This window comes from Microtus ochrogaster, chromosome 6 (genome assembly GCF_000317375.1).
Source record: "Microtus ochrogaster isolate Prairie Vole_2 chromosome 6, MicOch1.0, whole genome shotgun sequence".
Lineage (NCBI taxonomy): Eukaryota > Metazoa > Chordata > Mammalia > Rodentia > Cricetidae > Microtus > Microtus ochrogaster.
Window position 1 is genome coordinate 62,653,774 of NC_022013.1, and position 17,256 is coordinate 62,671,029.

The 17,256-nt window shown below is 47.9% G+C and overlaps 1 protein-coding gene across 1 annotated transcript in view; it reads right to left on the bottom strand.

The window, feature by feature from the left end:
* Positions 1 to 5,691, bottom strand: part of Il17rd (interleukin 17 receptor D) — a 71,245-nt gene extending 65,554 nt beyond the window's left edge. Inside the window, exon 1 of the mRNA XM_005348686.3 lies at positions 5,496 to 5,691. Coding sequence (XP_005348743.1) covers positions 5,496 to 5,621 — 126 coding nt within the window. The 5' untranslated portion in view covers positions 5,622 to 5,691. The remainder of the gene's footprint in view (positions 1 to 5,495) is intronic.
* Between the last annotated feature and the right edge of the window lie 11,565 nt (positions 5,692 to 17,256).

The window sequence follows — 17,256 nt, forward strand, 5'->3', positions numbered from 1 at the left end:
GCCCAGTGACCTGCCATGTGTACCTGAGCCCACCCCACCCCCACTTCCCCCCACCCCTGTGGGGGCCCCAGCTTCCAGAAGCCTGAAAAGCCATCCATCACAGACAGGCACAAGAGGCAGAAGGGAGCGAAAGAGGACAAGAAAAGTGTTGATGGGATGGCCCAGCAGCAGCGGACATCTAGGGGGGCTGGGCACACGGAGTGAAACGTTCAGGAATGGATGAGGGGAAAAGGGGTTGAACGCAAAAACCACCCGACACATTTTAAGCCAAATGAAGCATGAACAACACTCAACTTAAAATACAGACTGAAAAAAGGCCTGAGCCGTTCTTTCCTTCGTGGGGAAGCTGTTAGGTCTTAACTGCCGAGACAGATTTGGAGCCTGCTCTGCTCCTTCTTCAGACAGTTTTCCAGACAAACCCAGCTGTTCTGGAGAGGAACCTGGTGGAAGTGTCAAGTGCCCGTCTCTCCCAGGCCTCCCCTCTAACCCTAGACCATAGGACCCCACCCAAGTCAGGATGCCCTGCCTAGTTAGCTCCCAGATTCTTCAAATAGCCTCCCTTCTGGTACTGTTGTCCAAGACCAGTGAAACAACTCAACGCCCAAAGGACTGATTTTTAAATATTTAGAAAGTATTTTCTCTTCCTTTCCTAATTTTGGAGCAAAGCAATGTGTCTCACTGAGAACGCACCGGAAGAATCGTCTTACCCCAGAATCTCGTTCAAATGCTAACACCTGGGCTCTACCAAGCTCTCATTCTGGTCTTCATTCTAGCAAGTTTCCAATTCGGATACCAGAAGCTTCTGGAGATATCTTTGAAAAACCAGCTTTGGGAAGAAATAATAATACTCCAGGCAGAACTCACATGGCCCTGCGTTGGTAAACTAGCACAATGGTCCAGGAACTTCAGGCCTTCAGGGTGGGATGGGTGGGGATGGAGAGCGTGAAAGAAAGCTAAGGCCATGCAGGCTCCTAGCCAACTACAAAACAGTCCGGAAGAAAGTATTGTACGTTTCATAAAAACAGTTTCGAAAAAAAAAACCTGTCAACCCAAAACTAAAATCATTTTAACCTAAGAATTCTGTATTGACACAGGAGCGTCTGTGTGAGCTGTGATCCACAGGACACAGAACAAGAAGATACGGGACTTCGGAATCATGAGCTGCAAGTGAATGAAAACGCATCCAGTTCAGAATCAAATAAACATGCCTGGGCTCTCAGCCAGGAGGAATTCTTGGATTGGACTTTTATCAGGGGCCTAAATTTTAACCAGCTGGAACCCCCCCCCCCAATACTACCCTATTCCTTTCTACCTTTGGAGATGGAACATTTGCCTTAAATGGGAAACTTGTCCTTCATTGTATGGTGCCAGCACAGTTTCCGAGTTGCTAAAGACAGTCTTCTGGGGGAAGGGGTTTAGACGTTGTAGTTCAGACACAATAAACCAGGGAATATGTACACCATCTAGGGCAGAAAGGAGACCAGAATGGCCCCTAGGAAATTTGTGAGAATGGATCTCTCAGCACTAAGGATTGACATGTTAACGGTACCCATCACAAGCAGAACAATGCCTCCATCAAAAAGAGCTCAGAGCCAAGGAAAATGAGTCAGTGGGCATAAGCAATTGCCAGACAAGCAAGAGGACCTGAGTTCAAATCCTCACTACCCAAATAAAGTCAAACAGGGGTAACCATGCTTACGTGGCTGTGCCTGTAACACTGTGGGTGCTGAGGCGAGCAGAGACCAGAGCATCACTGCGGCTCGCTGGCTGCCTGTCTACCTGCAGGTTCAGTAAGAGACACGTGTCAGGTCCCCTGACATCCTCTGGCCTCTGCCTGAGTACACACCTGCACAACCTAATCCGGTAAATCAACTAAATGAAACGCATACATCAAAAAATAAAAGCAGTAGTAGAAAGTGCCAGGCGGTGGTGGCTAATCCCTGTACTCGGGAGGCAGAGGCAGACAGATCTCTGTGAGTTCCAGAACAGCCAGGGCTGTTACCTAGAGGAACCCTGTCTCAAACAACCAACAAAAGGAAAGAAACAAAGGGAAGTACTAAGGGTTTCAAGTCAGTGTCAGTGCAGGGCCAGCCCCTGGGGAAGCTTTACGGACTCTAACTCCTTTGAAAAAACAATATTTATTATTCAAAGCACATCCTTACCTGGCAAAGACTGAGCTTTTCTTTTTCTTCAGATAGTTGAGGAAGTGTGCCCACAACTCATCTCTAAAACACTGAGCTGTGTTCAAGATGGTATCAGTCCCTTAATTACCCCACAAGTAATAGGGAGGTTGTGAAACCTGACCACTTAAGTCAGGCCAGCTCATGGGCCCTGAGAGCAGCTCTCCCTGCTGCAGTGCCTTTAAATCCTGGGGAAATATCCAGTCCTACAGGGGCCTGGGTTTCCTGCCCAAATGCCCTATGGAGGTTAAGCGGGGCATTCACTCATGTGTTCCCCAGTGTTCACCCCGCCTTCAGGGCTTCAGGGCTCAAGGTTGTGATGCTCAGACCCCAGGATGATACCCACTGCGGTTCAAATCACTTGTTTACCCTCTTTACTTCTTTCAAATCACATATAATTTATCCTATTTACTTCTTATTTTTGTTTGTTTGAGGTAGATATATAGATTATATATATGATATATAAGTTTACTATATATCCTTGGCTGCCCTGGAGCTCACTATGTAGGCCAAGCTGGCCCTGAATTCACAGAGCTCTGTCTACCATTACCTTCTGGGTGTGAAAGGCTTGTGGCACCACCACCCCTATCTTTATTCATTATCCTTCCCCTGACCCTCCAAGCAATGGGGAATAACCCCAGACCCTGTAGGATGCTAGGCAAGCACTCTACCAATGAGCTACACTTCCCACACCCCCTCCCAGCCTTTTCTTTGCTTCCATGGGGGTGGGGGAGCGACTCACAGTCATCCATCCTCCTGCCTCAGCCTTTGACGCTTATTCTTAGATATTTATACAGGCCCAACTAGACTGTAAGTGACCTCAGAGTCAAGGCCAACACCCACAGGCTGAGTAGCAGACCTGGTTAAGAGGCAGACAGACGTGACTCAAAAACCCGAGACTCTGAACACTAGCGCCTACTAGAACCCCAGGACAAAGCAACCTCTGGGACATCTTAATTACTGAAGGAGGGACAAGGAGGGCTTACTGTAGGAAGCCATGATAGAGCTGGGAGAAGACACTAAAAAGGAGCAATATTTTCCCAAGCTTTAAACGTGGCTGCAGTCAGGCACACTGTGCAAAGGCCTGCTGCAGACGGGACACAGCACATGGAAGCCTGGTGCGGAGATCTCCTTGCCTACCTCCACTGGAGGTGAACCCAGACCGCAGACAGGCCACACACATGTTCTACTGCTGAGCTGTATCACCCCCATCGGCCTTTCTTCCTTCCTCCCTCCCTTCTTTCTTTCTTCTTTTTTTGAGACGGGGGTCTCTCTGAGTTGCCCAGGCTAGTCCTGAACTGAAACTCATTCTGAAGCCTCTGAAGCCCAAAACTTTTGTTCCTGAGCCTCAGCCACCTGAGTAGCTGGGATCACAAGCACTGGGCTCAGGTATCCCGATTCTTCAAATTGTTTAACGTAGGATTTTGCAGAAAGATTGCAAGGTCTACATGTCCTCAACCAAGATTTGTAGGGCACCAGGCTTTGAGGCCACCAAGGAAATTAACCATACGGAACTGGCAAGCACCAAAGAGTAAGGGACCTGAATGAGAAAGTAAAGCACAGGGCAGAGCATTCCAGGAGATTTCTCTGAAGAGGTGTCACAGTGTCACCAAGCAGGCTCTCAGGGCAGAAAACAGTCGTGATGGAAAGCACACCCCGGCCTGTGAAAGGAGTTAGATGCTGGACAAGAGACGGGAGGGGGCAGAAAACAGTGCTGTGCAGGCAGCAGGGTGAGGAAGCCAGGCCTAACCTCACAGGTACCAAGCAGGCAATCACAGAAGAGAGGAGCCATGAGAAAGAGGCTGGACTCTGGGATATGACCCAGAAGCTTCCATGTTCATCCAGGAAGGCGAAGGATGGTAGTAGGCACCAAGGCAGGAGCTGTTGAGATCACTCCCAGGAGGCCAGGAATGTGGGAGACAGTGATGGGCTCACATGGGAGGGCGGTTACCGTTCAGAGACAATTCAATTATACATCAACTGTTGAAACTTTACAAGTAGCAGGTATTCTAGGCACTACAGCAACTGCCAAGACCAATCTAGATCTAAAATCTTAAAAGAATTGATAAATGAGAGCACCTTAAAGAAATTTGGAATCTGTTAAAACTAACAGGGATATTTTACTGCATTGGAAACACAGTAAGAAACCATGAGGGTTTACCCAAAGGGTAACAGCGGTCCCTAAGAGGAAAGGAGTGGGAATCATTGACCATTGCTGCCTGTTCTTCTCTTTTTTTTCTGAACCGTGATTCTCTTTAAATGTGAAGCAAGTGAGCTAAGTGACCCTAAGAGGTGTCCTGTCCTGGGTCTTGTCTGTATTGAGGCTAAGACAACCTTGGTCTATGCAAACTTCCCTAAGACACCCTGAGCCCCGTGGAAATCAGCAACAACATCCCCATCCCTTCTGTTTTCTAGGTAAGAAAACAGACTGGGCGCTCGAGATGCGCTCCTGGCTGCCTGAGGGCAAAGCCTGTGTTCTCACAATAGGGTTGAAGGTGTGAGTGGCCAGACTTGCAGCGCCCTCTTCTCTGTGGAAGGCTCAAGGTCCACAAACCAGGGGACCCCACTACACAGGAAAGGAACACCCGCTCTGGGGAGAGGGCTTCCAAGTACACAGAAAAAGTCTGGGCGCCACCAGTTTCAGGTCTGGGGCACCTGGCGGAGATGACCTTTGGCTATGAAAACATCCTCAACTCAAGCTGCAGCGCGTTGAGTGGTAGTGGTGGCATCATGAGACCGTTAGCCAGACGAAAGGCTGAAAGGCAGGCAGACTCTCAGAAAGTTAGGAAGGAGTAGGGTGACGAGCTGCCTGAACAAAGCGATGGCGAGAAAGGAGATGCATCGTTCTCTAGCACTCCAGGTTCCCTTCCCTGGATGCCCTAAGCCCTTGCAGAGCTGCAGACAAGAGGTCCAGGGCACGAACCACCAGCTCCGAAGGTGCACCCGTTCCGCGACAGCCCGGAAGATCGCAGTCCTGGACGCGTAGCCCTGGGGCAGAGGGCCGGGAACAAAGGGTGGGGCGCAAGGCCCCCGCCCCGCCGCCCAGCCACCCGCCCCCGGGAGTCGGACCCCAGCCAGCGGCCGCGCCTCATTAGCAACACAAAGCCAGGGGTCGGCGGCCTCTTTCATCCAGAGTGGGACCGGCGGACGCGCGCCCGGGGTCCGAGACGCGGGATGGGCTGGAGGAGCCGGGAGCCCCACTGACCGCAGATCCGGCGTCGGGAGATCCGCCGGTCCCGGCTCTCCTGCCCGCGAGCACCTGTGCCCGCCGAGCGCCCCCAGGTAACCCGGAGCCCGAAGAAACTCTCGCCTTACCCTCCAGCCACAGGTGTCCGCGCCCCTCGCGCGGCCCGAGCCGCCCGCAGCCACTGCCAGCTGCGAGCCGTTGAGGCAGGCGTTGACAGTGAAGAAGAAGGAACAGAGCTGCAGCCAAGGGGCCATGGCCGTGCGCTCGCCCAGCGGGGCCCTTCTCCCCTTGACTGCCGCCTGCAGCTTGCTCTAAGTCCGGAGTGGGCGGTGGCAGCCGTGGCAGCAGGGGGCCCGTCCACACCGAGCATGCGCAACCGTGCTTCGCCCCGCGTCTCCCCGCCAGGTCCCGCCCTCTCCGTCCTGGTCCTGCCCCTCTAGCCCGCCCCTCTAAGGCTCCGGCTGCAACAAGTTTCAGCCCCCTCACAGAAGGGTTTTTTGTTTTGTTTTGTTTTTTTTTTATCCAAAGGATTTGTCCAAATGATGACTACTCCAGACAAAAACTTGGGGCGACTCAAAAGAATATAATAATAGTAATTTTAAAATTAGTAATTTAATGAATACTTACTTTGCAAATGTCAAGTTCCTTCTTGCGTTCTACCAAAGACACAGGAAAATGCCAGTATTAATGTCAGCATAATAAGGCCTCTAGAGAAATCCTGGCTTTACATTTACTCCTGAGACCTAGGACAAATTACTTGCTTCCTGCACAGCGCTGTTCCCTGTAAGACAAAATGAAGACCAAGAATATTCAGCTGGGGGAGTTCTGTTAGTTAACGTGTCGCAAGCAAGCAATAAAGGCTATGGCCACAAACTGACTTACCTATGGACCCTTAGCCAAAACTGAAAACCTAGTGTTCTTCCCAGACATAAATCAAACTTACCTTGTGGGGTGTGTGTGTGTGTGTGTGTGTGTGAGAGAGAGAGAGAGAGAGAGAGAGAGAGAGAGAGAGAGAGAAAGAGAGAGACAGATCTCTCAAGAAAGAGGCACAGACCTCCTTTAGAGCACCATAGAAGCAAAATATGTCACTTTTCTCTGTTTTTCTTCCTCTCCTTTGCCACATATGTGTGCTCCTAAACCACACCCCTCAACGTTGCACCCTCCATCTGGGTGGCAGCCTGATGACAGTCTCCATTTTCCCTCCCAGCCCCACATTCAGTACCTTTATCCACCCTGGACACGGACCAGTGAATTTTGCATTCTAGAAGGATATCCATCTTGGTCTTCACCCTGCCTCTATGTCTTCTCTCTGACTATACTGATAGTCCCCCTCCATGCAATCTTGACCTTTTTAACCGTCACCCTGTCCATCCAACAAGGCAACCTTCACATTCCAGAGCCCAGAAACCATCCCTTCTAGCAGCGCACAATGGCTCTTTAATCCCAGCCCGCAGGAGGCAGAGGCAGGTAGGGATATGTGGGTTGTATGTCACTGTCAGGTTACTCAAGTGTTCTGCATGCCTAGCAGAGCCAGCCCCACGCAAACCGCAGGAAGCATGCGGCTCCTCCCACAGATCTGGCAATCGGTACTTTTCTCCCTTCCTCCGCCATACACAGAACACCTCTGCCATCCAAATCCCCTTAGAGAAGACTCTCCAGGGCCAGGCTTGTCACAGGCTGAGATGTGGTCAGGATGAGCTGGGGTTTGGTGAAAGATTGAGGATATCATGAAGTTAGACGCTCCTTAAACTACATGCATTCCTGCTTAGAGGTGTTCCGTAGCTTAATCATCAATCCAGGACCAGAATTTTCTGTTATATCAGTGATTTTAAAATATCCCCACACATTTATCTCATTTTTAAGGATACATTCCTAAACTTGAGGTTTCTGAATTATGAACATTAACTACTCCCAAACTGCTTATTATCTCATTGTCTTCTTAATTGCTTCTCTGGTTACTAATAAAGTGGTTCTAATTTCAGCCAGCTTTCCCTCCTGTCTGGCTCACCTTCCTGTCCTCAATGCTTTGTTCTCTACTTACCTACCTATCAGTAGGTAAGAAACTGTCATTGCCAAATGGATGTTGATAGGTTGCGAGTATACTTAGCAGCCATTTGGACATCTTCCACTGTTTGATGTGGTATTCTGGGAGAGAAGGGAGAGACAGACAGAGCATGTGCAATAAATACATGGAGTCTGTAGCAGAGCCTCACAAACAGGATGGGGAGATGAGGTGTTGCCTCCTGGCTTTGCAGTACTTAAGGCAGGACCACCCTCCCTCCCGTTCTTTATTGTCACTCTGCCAGTTGTTGAACTTCCTCCATCACACTCACTGTTCCGACTTAAGATGCAGTCCAGAGAGTGCAGAGAGTATGGTAGGTACAGAAAGGAGAAACTGAGATGTCCAGACCAAGACCAAAACACAGCAGAAGGACACCCTCGGGCTGAGAAATGAAGGGCCTTTTGTTTACCTTCTATCAAGACCCTAAGCGCATGTAGAAGAGGGAAGCTACATACATCAAAGGGTCAAATTTGGTCAGGACATTTAGGCCATCAATTGGTCTTTGGCAATACCGTTACCATTCTGATCTTCTGTAGCGGTTATCATCTCTTACCCCGGCTTCTTGGAATGTTGGGGTTTACAGGGAGGATTGGAAGGGTTCTGGCCTGGAAAATGAGGTAAAAGAAGGGGCCAGAACCCCACATGGCTTTGTGGATCATGATTGCCTCCCCGCAGCTGAACCCCACTGCTGTAGAGATGATCCCTCACCATTCCTGCCTGGCTCCCTTCTCTGCCCTCAGTGTCTGTCACTTTGCTTGGCACTGTCCAGCGAACACGACACTCCCACCACCAAGAAGAGGTTGGTGATCTGGGAGTAGAGTTCCACGTACAGCATTTGCCAGCAAGGCCCTGGGTTCCATCCTCAGCATAGCCAAAACAAGGAAAATGTTGTTGAGGACAAATATATCAACTGTACTTCCTCGCTCTACCAAAAACCTGGTCAGATAAGAAAAATCCCTAATTACAGCACCAGATTTTGTTAGAAATCAAATTATAGCATGAACCTGGAGTGAGGATAACGTGGTCATGGGAGCCTCTTGTCACAGACCTCTTAAGCCAGGAATAACTAAAAATTAAAATCAGTAAGCTGAAATTCTAAATTATCTTTGGGGTTATGATACAATAGTACATATGATTTCTTTCTTTTTTTTTTTTTATTTTCAAGACAGAGTTTCTCTGTAGCTTTTGGTTCCTGTCCTGGAACTAGCTCTTGTAGACCAGGCTGGCCTCAAACTCACAGAGATCCGCCTGCCTCTGCCTCCCGAGTGCTTGGGATTAAAGGTGTGCGCCACCCCCGCCCGGCATGATTTCTGAACTGATTATGACATTAAGCCAGGCATGACAGCTGAAGTTGTAATCAAGATTTTTGGGGGGTTTTGTTGCTGTTTTATTTGTTTTTAAAACAGGGTCTCATGTAGTCCTGGATGGCCTGTAACTCACTATGTAAATCAGACCGGCCCTGGACTCATAGGGATCCTCCTGTCTCTGCCTCTCCAGCACTGGGATCAAAGGCCTGCACCTTCGCTCCAGGTTTTCCCAGAAAGCTTAAAACTAGCCTTAGTTACATAATGAATTCTGGGCCTGTCTGGGCTAAAGGGTGAGACTATGTCTGGAGAGTTGGTTCCCTGGTTAAGATCACTTACAGCTCTTTCAGAGGGCCCAGGTTAGGTTCCCAGAACCCCAGGGTGCTTCACAAGGGTCTGTAATTCCAGTTTCTGGACACAGGCAGGTCAACACTCATAAAATAAAACAAATCTGAAAACAAACAAGAAAATGAATGAACGAATGTAAATCTTTCAAAGAAGGGCCTCTTTACTCCCATCCCAGTCTCCTAGACAACTTAGATTTTGCAAGGCTTCCCAGGGCTTTGGGGATGCCTATGTTGTAAACTAGCACCACCCCAGCTCTGTAAACCCAAAGTCTCGGCCGCCTCCCCTACACAAGGCCATCTCGGTCCCAGTAGGGGAGGAATCTTCCGTCTCTGTAGGGTAGGACTCTCACCGGCACTTCATGCATGTGCACGCAAGACCGCTGTGAGAAAATCTTTTCCAGTGACAAACCCGGCACCCTGCCTGCACCCACAGTCGGTGGACTCCTCTTATCCCTTCAGACTTACCCATAAGCCCTGTCTTCGAGATGTTGGGACTGTCACTGCACCCCAAAACCCCAGTGCAGGAACTCCAAAGTGCAGGAACCTGAGAGTGGAGTACTGCGTTCATTCACAGATCAGTGAGCACTTTCTACCTTTTTCTTTGTTTTTCGAGACAGGGTTTCTCTGTAGATTTGGAGCCTGTCCTGGAACTATCTCTTGTAAACCAGGCTTGCCTCCAACTCACAGAGATCCCCCTTGCTTCTGCCTCCCGAAGTGCTAGGATTAAAAGCATGTACCACTACTGCCAGCGAAAGATATGATCTTATGTATCCCATTTTGACCTAGAATTCCCTAGGTAGCTTAAGGTGCCTCTAAGCTTGAATCCTCCTGCCTTCATCTCCAGAGTGCTGGGATCACAGACACCAGCCAGTTCTCCATGGTTTGGCTTCTATTTCCTCTTTTTCAGGAGAAAATGAAGCACTTGGCCTCACCACAGAGTCCACCAGCAAATATGTGCTGTCCAGGTCTGGGTGCCCATGTTCCTGCCTTACATCCGGGCAAGTGTGTGGTCATCAAGGACACAGGACGAAGTTAACAGGGCAAGCGCAAGTCCAGAGCAATCCAGAGCTGTTGCTAAGTTTTAGAGGCATTCAGGGGGCAGTAGGAAAGCGAAGTCAGGCACTGGCTCTCAGCAACCACGAGTTTAGGGGCAGCCATTTCCACAAGCAACAGGAAGGACACCTCAGCTTGCTTGCCTTTCACATCTAAAGTAATAATTAGCCATGGAGGTACATGTTCATTATCGCGAGGGGTGAACCACGAATTGAGGGTGTCAGAAAACCTGTTATCTGGCTTAGGGCTGGAAGCTGGGAGACAGGAAACTGGGAGACAGCAGCTAACTCTATCTCCTTTAAGAGACAACACCTAGTTTAGATCTGCACTGGCCAAGACTACAGACCATACCCTGTTTACCATCTGTTCAATAGGTGTTTGTGGAATTTCTATACCCATCAGCTATTACACCAGGAGTGCAGAGAGGAAAGGCATCTGCGTGGCATGTGTGAAGGCGCTGGGCCAGTAGACAGCAGGGTAACCCCAAGGAGCTGAAAGTCTGTCGAATTGGAGAGCAGCTAGGTGCAGAGGAATGCTACCGAGCGAGGCAGACAGGCAGTGCTTGACCGGCAGGCAGCTGGTTGCTTTGTGATGCTGGGAACAGAGCTTGGGGTTTCTCATAAGCAAGTGCTGATCTACACTATCACTAGTTGGGACCCTATTGTTAAGTTTCAAACCCCAGACAAAAGCCGGAGGTGCCTATTTAGCCCGAGGTGCCTATTTAACATATCAAAGGGACTTGGCCTCCAGGTTCTTCCAGCCTCCCTCTGTCCCTCCCGGCTTGTTACGGAGTGTGGCTGGCATACCCCGCCCTTTACCCTGAACTCTGTGTCCTGAGATTGGGCTGCCTTTTCCCCAGAGGTTCTTCCCTATTATAATCCAGACATTTTGGTTACCCGCCCTTTTGTACCTTTGAGCTCCTGGCTGCTGCAACGGGTTCCCTTCTCTTCCCCCATCTCCTCACACGGTTCAGGGTCAATGACACTGCGGACTCTCCCAGACGCCTCTGATTCTGGCTGTGCGCTCCCTTCAGTCTATAACGAACTTTCTTTTCCACCATATCCAGGAGCAGTCCTTTGCTTTTGTTTTCTTGTTTTTCAATTTACCCATCGTATTTCCCCCATTTGAACCTAAAAGCGGCTAGTGCTCTGAGAGCCTTAATGACAGGGGACCCGCTGTGTTTTGGAAAGGCCTGTGTCCCCAGTGCCACGTGGGATACGACCTTCCCATCTTCAGCCAGCACTTGATGCATATGTACGGGGTATTTGTTTCCTTGGTTTTGAGACAGGTCTCACTATGTAGACCTATCTGGCCTGAAACCTATGGTAATCCTCCTGCCTCTGCCTTGTGAGTGCTGGGATGGCAGGTGTGCCCCTACCACACCCGGTTGACACATATTTGTTGAATAAATGATTCACCAGGATTATCATTGAAATTCTGGGTTTTAACGTCTAGAACACAAGAATCATTTAAACCAAAACAAAACGGGGGGGGGGGATGGATCAACTTGCTAAAGTTTGAAATAAAACTAAATAAAATGACATTGGTTTTTTTTTTTTTTTTCAGGACGGGGAGGAAGCTGGAGTCCCACTGTGCACACTGAGCCTAACCTCAGGCTCTTTCTGCCTTCCTTTTAAGGTCATATTTATTGCAAAGTTCTTTGTTATTGTTATTAGACTGTTTTCTTCTTTGGGTGGTGGTAAGGACTCAGGGCAGGATGTTAGGCGTGGTCTCTGCCACTGAGCTTAGAAGAACCCTCTTCTCCTAAAGGCAGGGTCTTGCTATGCAGCCCAAATTGGCCTTTACCTTTCCTTCCTTCTGCCGAAACCTCCTGAGTGCTAGGATTACAGGCGTAAGCATTACCAACTACTCTGTCGTAGGCTTTCTGAAGAACAATGCAGATTTATAGAAAGATTAAGAAGGTATTACTGGCTGTTTCCATATCTCCTGCCCCTACTTTCCTGTTATTAACATACTACATTAGAACAGTGCATTTGTTACCGATAACACATCAGTCTTCATATTGTGAGCTAAAAACACAAGCTTATTCAGATTTCCTCAGGGATTTTTTAAAAATATTTGTTTATTTATTATGTATACAATATTCTGTATGTGTATATGCCTGCAGGCCAGAAGAGGGCACCAGACCCCATTACAGATGGTTGTGAGCCACCATGTGGTTTCTGGGAATTGAACTCAGGACCTTTGGAAGAGCAGGCAATGCTCTTAACCTCTGAGCCATCTCTCCAGCCCCTCAGGGATTTTTTTAAACTTAAACAAATGTATGTGTTTTGTGTGTAGAAGGACCTGTGATCACACAGCTGCCTCCTGAGTGCTGGGATTAAAAGCGTGCACCACCACCTCTGGCCAGTTCTCTTTCCTCGAGGCAGATCCCAGGAACTGAACTCAGGTCATCAGGCTGGAAGCCTTAACCCCCTGGGCCCTCACATCAGCCCAAGATTTTCTCAGTTCTCGACAAATGTCCTTTTCCTATCCCAGTGCCCCACCAGAAGGCCTGCATTGGTTGCTTTTTATTGCTGTGATAACACACCATGACCAAGGCAACTTAGGGAAGAAAGAGCTCATTTGGGCACAGGGTTCCAGAAGGTTGGAGTCCCCGATTTGGGGCCAAAGAAATGACACGGGAGAAGGAAGCTGAAGGCCCACTTGAACCACGAGCACAAAGCAGAGAGTAAACTCAGCATAGCACGAGTCCCTATTCAAACCACCACTGTCTCACATAGCGTTCTGTTGCTGTGTCTCTGGCTGAGTGGCTCTGCGAGTCTTTCCCAGCTCCCCGGGAGATGGCACACATTTTGTATGACCTCAGAATAGATTTTAAAACACATAATTTGTTTCTTTTTTTTTAATTTATTTTATTTATTATATATAGTGTTCTGTCTGCATGTATGCCTGAACGCCAGAAGAGGGCAACAGATCTCATTACAGATGGTTGTGAGGCACCATGTGGTTGCTGGGAGTTGAACTCATGACCTCTGGAAGAGCAGCCAATGCTTTTAACCTCTGAGCCATCTCTCTAGCCCCCCATAATTTGTTTCTTCCTGGAATTTTCTGCTTAGTATGGTTTACAGATAGTTGTTAGCTGCAATGTGGGTCCTGGGAGCCAAACCTGACTCCTCTGGAAGATGCCAGTGCTCTTAATCAGAGACATGCCTCCAGTGCCTATGATTGATTTTTTTTAAATTATGTATGTGTGTGTCAGGATCAAGGGTGTATGTGCACATGAATGCAGGTGCCAGTGGAGGTCAAAGGTATCAACACTCCCTGGAGCTGGGGTTACAGGTCACTGAGCGACCTGTTGTAAGTGCTGGGATAGAATGTGCTCCTGTGAACAGTATGCAGTATCGCTAAGCCGTCTTTTCTAGCCCCTGAATTTTATTTATTTGTTTGTTTTGTTGGTTGGTTGGTTGGTTTTCGGAGACAGATTTTGTCTGTGTAGCCTTGGGTGTCCTGGAACTAGCTAAGTAGACCGGGTTGGCCTTCAACTCACAGAGATCTGCCTGCCTCTGCCTCCCCCATTCTCCAGCAACATGTCTCCCTGCACACTGCCGAGCTCCCCACCATGATGATAATGGACAGAAACTCCGAAACTGTAAGACAGCCCCACCCCCAATGAAATGTTTTCGTTGATAATAGTTGCACGATCTTGGTGTCTGTTATTCTTTCGGTCCCTGCCCTAGCCACGCCCACTCCTTTTTTTTTTTTTACCTCTGACCTCCGCCCTCTCTCTCTCTCTCTCTCTCTCTCTCTCTCTCTCTCTCTCTCCCCCCCCCCTCTCTCTTTTTCTCCCCTTCAAAAAATGCTTTTATGGCTACTTTCTGTGTTCATGGGTCTGCTCACTGCGCCCGGCTGCATAGGGAATTCCACCGCGTGGCTCCCCGCTGATGGGAACTTAGTCACTGCTCTTGTGCCTGAACTCTGGAGCCGGTGCCCGGCCCGGCACCGTTGGGGACCCGCCAGAGTTTGCAGCTGCTCCGTGAGCCTGCCGGGCAGGGGGAACCCCATTATTTTAGGAATAAGAGTGTCTCTTCACAACAGTAGAAACCCTAGCTAAGATACTTCTATAGCACATTTGAGGCTCAGGGTTCCATCTCTCCAAACACACACACACACCCCACATATGATTTAGACTTACAGGAAAATAGAGAAGAGAGCTAGGGTGTGAGGTCAGTGGGTGACGAGCCTGCGGCACAAGTATGGAGATCTGAGTTTGGATCCCCAACACTGATATAAAAAGCTGGGCACAGTGGCACATGTCTGTGACCTCAGCAGGGGGCAGAGACATGGGAATCCCATGGTTCACTGGGCTAGCTACTCTACCCAAAATAGGTAAAGTTCGATTGAGGAAATACATTCTACATTGACCTTTGGTTTGCAAAAGAGCATATGCACACACCACACAGACTGACTATCTATCTATCTATCTATCTATCTATCTATCTATCTATCTATCTATAACTATGTATCTATGTATCTATCTGAAAACAAAAATAAAATAAAACAGAATTGATTCCAATATACCCTAGTTTGCCCTATTTGGCCCCCACTCTCAGTGGTGAGTACCAAGCTCAGGACCTCCTAGTAGAGATAAGGTAGGGAACCTCTGAGTGAAGAAATCCCAGGCTGGCCTCTACTGTTTAAATTACTACAGTACATATGCCCCTACTTTTTTTTTTTCCTTGTTTGAAGCACGATTAATAAAAGTTCAAGGTCAGAAATTAGAGTTCAACCCGAAGATCTGAAAAGCATACAGTAGCCAGACTTACTTACCTCGACCTCAGTCTGAAATGGCAGTCCTGCCTCCCGGAATCTCAGGAGACTCCGTGTGTGAGTTGTCTTCCCCCAGTTTATATTCCTCTCTAGGGCTGGGATTAAAGGTGTACACCACTGTCATTAAAGGCACGCACCGCCCAGTTTCTGAGGCGACTAGTGTGGCTACTGAGATTAAAGGTGTGTGTTACCATTAACTGGTCTGTAAGGCTGACCGGTGGAACTGTTTTACTCTCAGATCTCCAGGCAGTCTTATTTATTAAAATGCAGTTGAAATGATACTACACTTGTTTTGCTTTATTTAGGGTTTGGTATTTGTAGTGCTGGGAGGATGAATCCCAGGGCCTCAAACAGGCTAGATGAATACTCTAATCTTACTGACTCACAAATACATGTGCCTCCTTGTGTGTGTGTGTATGTGTGTGTGTATATGTGAACTCTCAGGAGTCAGTTCTTTCCAGCATGTGGGGCCTGGGGGATGGCAAGCACTTTTCTTCATAAAACCATCTCTCCAGCCCCGCTTCCCCAGTTTTTAAGTGACATCACCTTCTGCTCCGGAATCAAGATTTCACAGTATGCTTAGCTGCCTGATTTTCTTAGCATGTTCTCTGTTGGGACACTTTCTCAGACATTCTGTTTGATGACCTGGAGGGTTTTGCAGAGTGTGCTTTGGGTATTTTGTTGTCTGATGTGGACTGTGGGGTTCTGATGGGAGAGTCACAGCATCCAAGTGCCAGGATCTAGTCCAGAATCCTACCTTGCATTCCACGTTTAGTCACCAATGTCTCTTTAGTCTTCTCCAATTTGTTAAAGTCCTCCAATCTTTGTGTTTTCCCTGTCCAGTTCTAGAATAAACCATTTCTCCAAGAATCTATGGCTCTTGTATTGACTCTCATATTTATATAGTATGTCCTAGGTATAAATATTGCTGTTAGAAACCTTACCATTCCCAGGCCGCCTCAGGGGACAGGCTGTATATTTATGTCTAATATTATGTGTATGTATGTGTGTATATATGTATGTATGTATGCATGCATGAATGCATTACATATGTATATGTGATTTATCTACTCTCTGTGTGCATACATATGTGAATACATGTCCCATGAGTTCATCAGATAAACTGGAGACTAGTCTAAGATCATATGTTCCTTGTAGCCCATTCCTGTTGTCTGTCATTTCTTCCTTCCCTAAGGAGAAATCTGCCTTTCACTATCCACAACACAGTCTACCAGGACCATAGCATATCTAGGGACTCATAGAGCAGTGTACTAAACCAATCAGACATCCTCAGATCATTGCATCTAATTAGAGATTCATTTCCCAACACACTGAGGAATGTTCATGGAATCCCTGGCTTTACGACATACCCTATGTGTGAGACAGACGGCCTAATTAAAAACTTGAAAAAGTTGTCTAAAGACTGTCATGTTTGAATGACAACACTCTGTAAGGACCAAGTTTTGATTCCCAACACCCACATGGTTGTTTGCAACTGTATCTATATCCAGTTCTTGGAGATCCACTGCCCTCTCCTGGCACTTTTGGGAACTGCATGTCCATGGAACACACACACACACACACACACACACACACACGCACGCACAAAAGTCACTCATCATCATTATCATCATCATCATCATCATCATCATCATCATCATCATCATCATCATCATCATCATTATTTATGCCCCGGCAATGCTTAAGCATGCATGGGCAGCCCGTTTATGATGGTTCTCCAGTTGTTCCTATCCTAGGCAGTCCTAGATGCTTGTGTTATTGTCATACCCCAGGTTCCACGTCTTCCTTTATGTTGTCTATCCAGCATTTTTTGGACCTTCCTCTTCGTCTTATCCTGGGCACTTCTCCAAGCAGTGCTATCTTTGGGTATCTGCCATTATTCATTCTCATAACATAGCTGAAGTGTCTCAAGTGCTGATGCTGTATCCTGTAGTTTACTTCACATTAAGAACAAGCAAAACACCTACATATATAAAATTATAGCTGGGTGGTGGTGACTCATGCCTTTAATCCCAGCACTTTGGAGACAAAGGCAGGTGTATCTCAGCAAGTTTGAGGTCAGCCTGGTCTGCCAAGCGAGTTCCAGGACAGTCAGATCTGTTACATAGAGAAATCCTGTCTCAAAAAACAAACAGGGCTGAGAGATGGGTCAGAGGTTAAGAGCACTGACTGTTCTTCCAGAGATCCTGAGTTCAATTCCCAGCAACCAAATGGTGGCTCACAACCATCTGTAATAAGATCTGGTGCCCTCTTCTGGCCTGCAGGGATACATGCAGGCAGATGCTGTATACATAATTAATAAATAAATCTT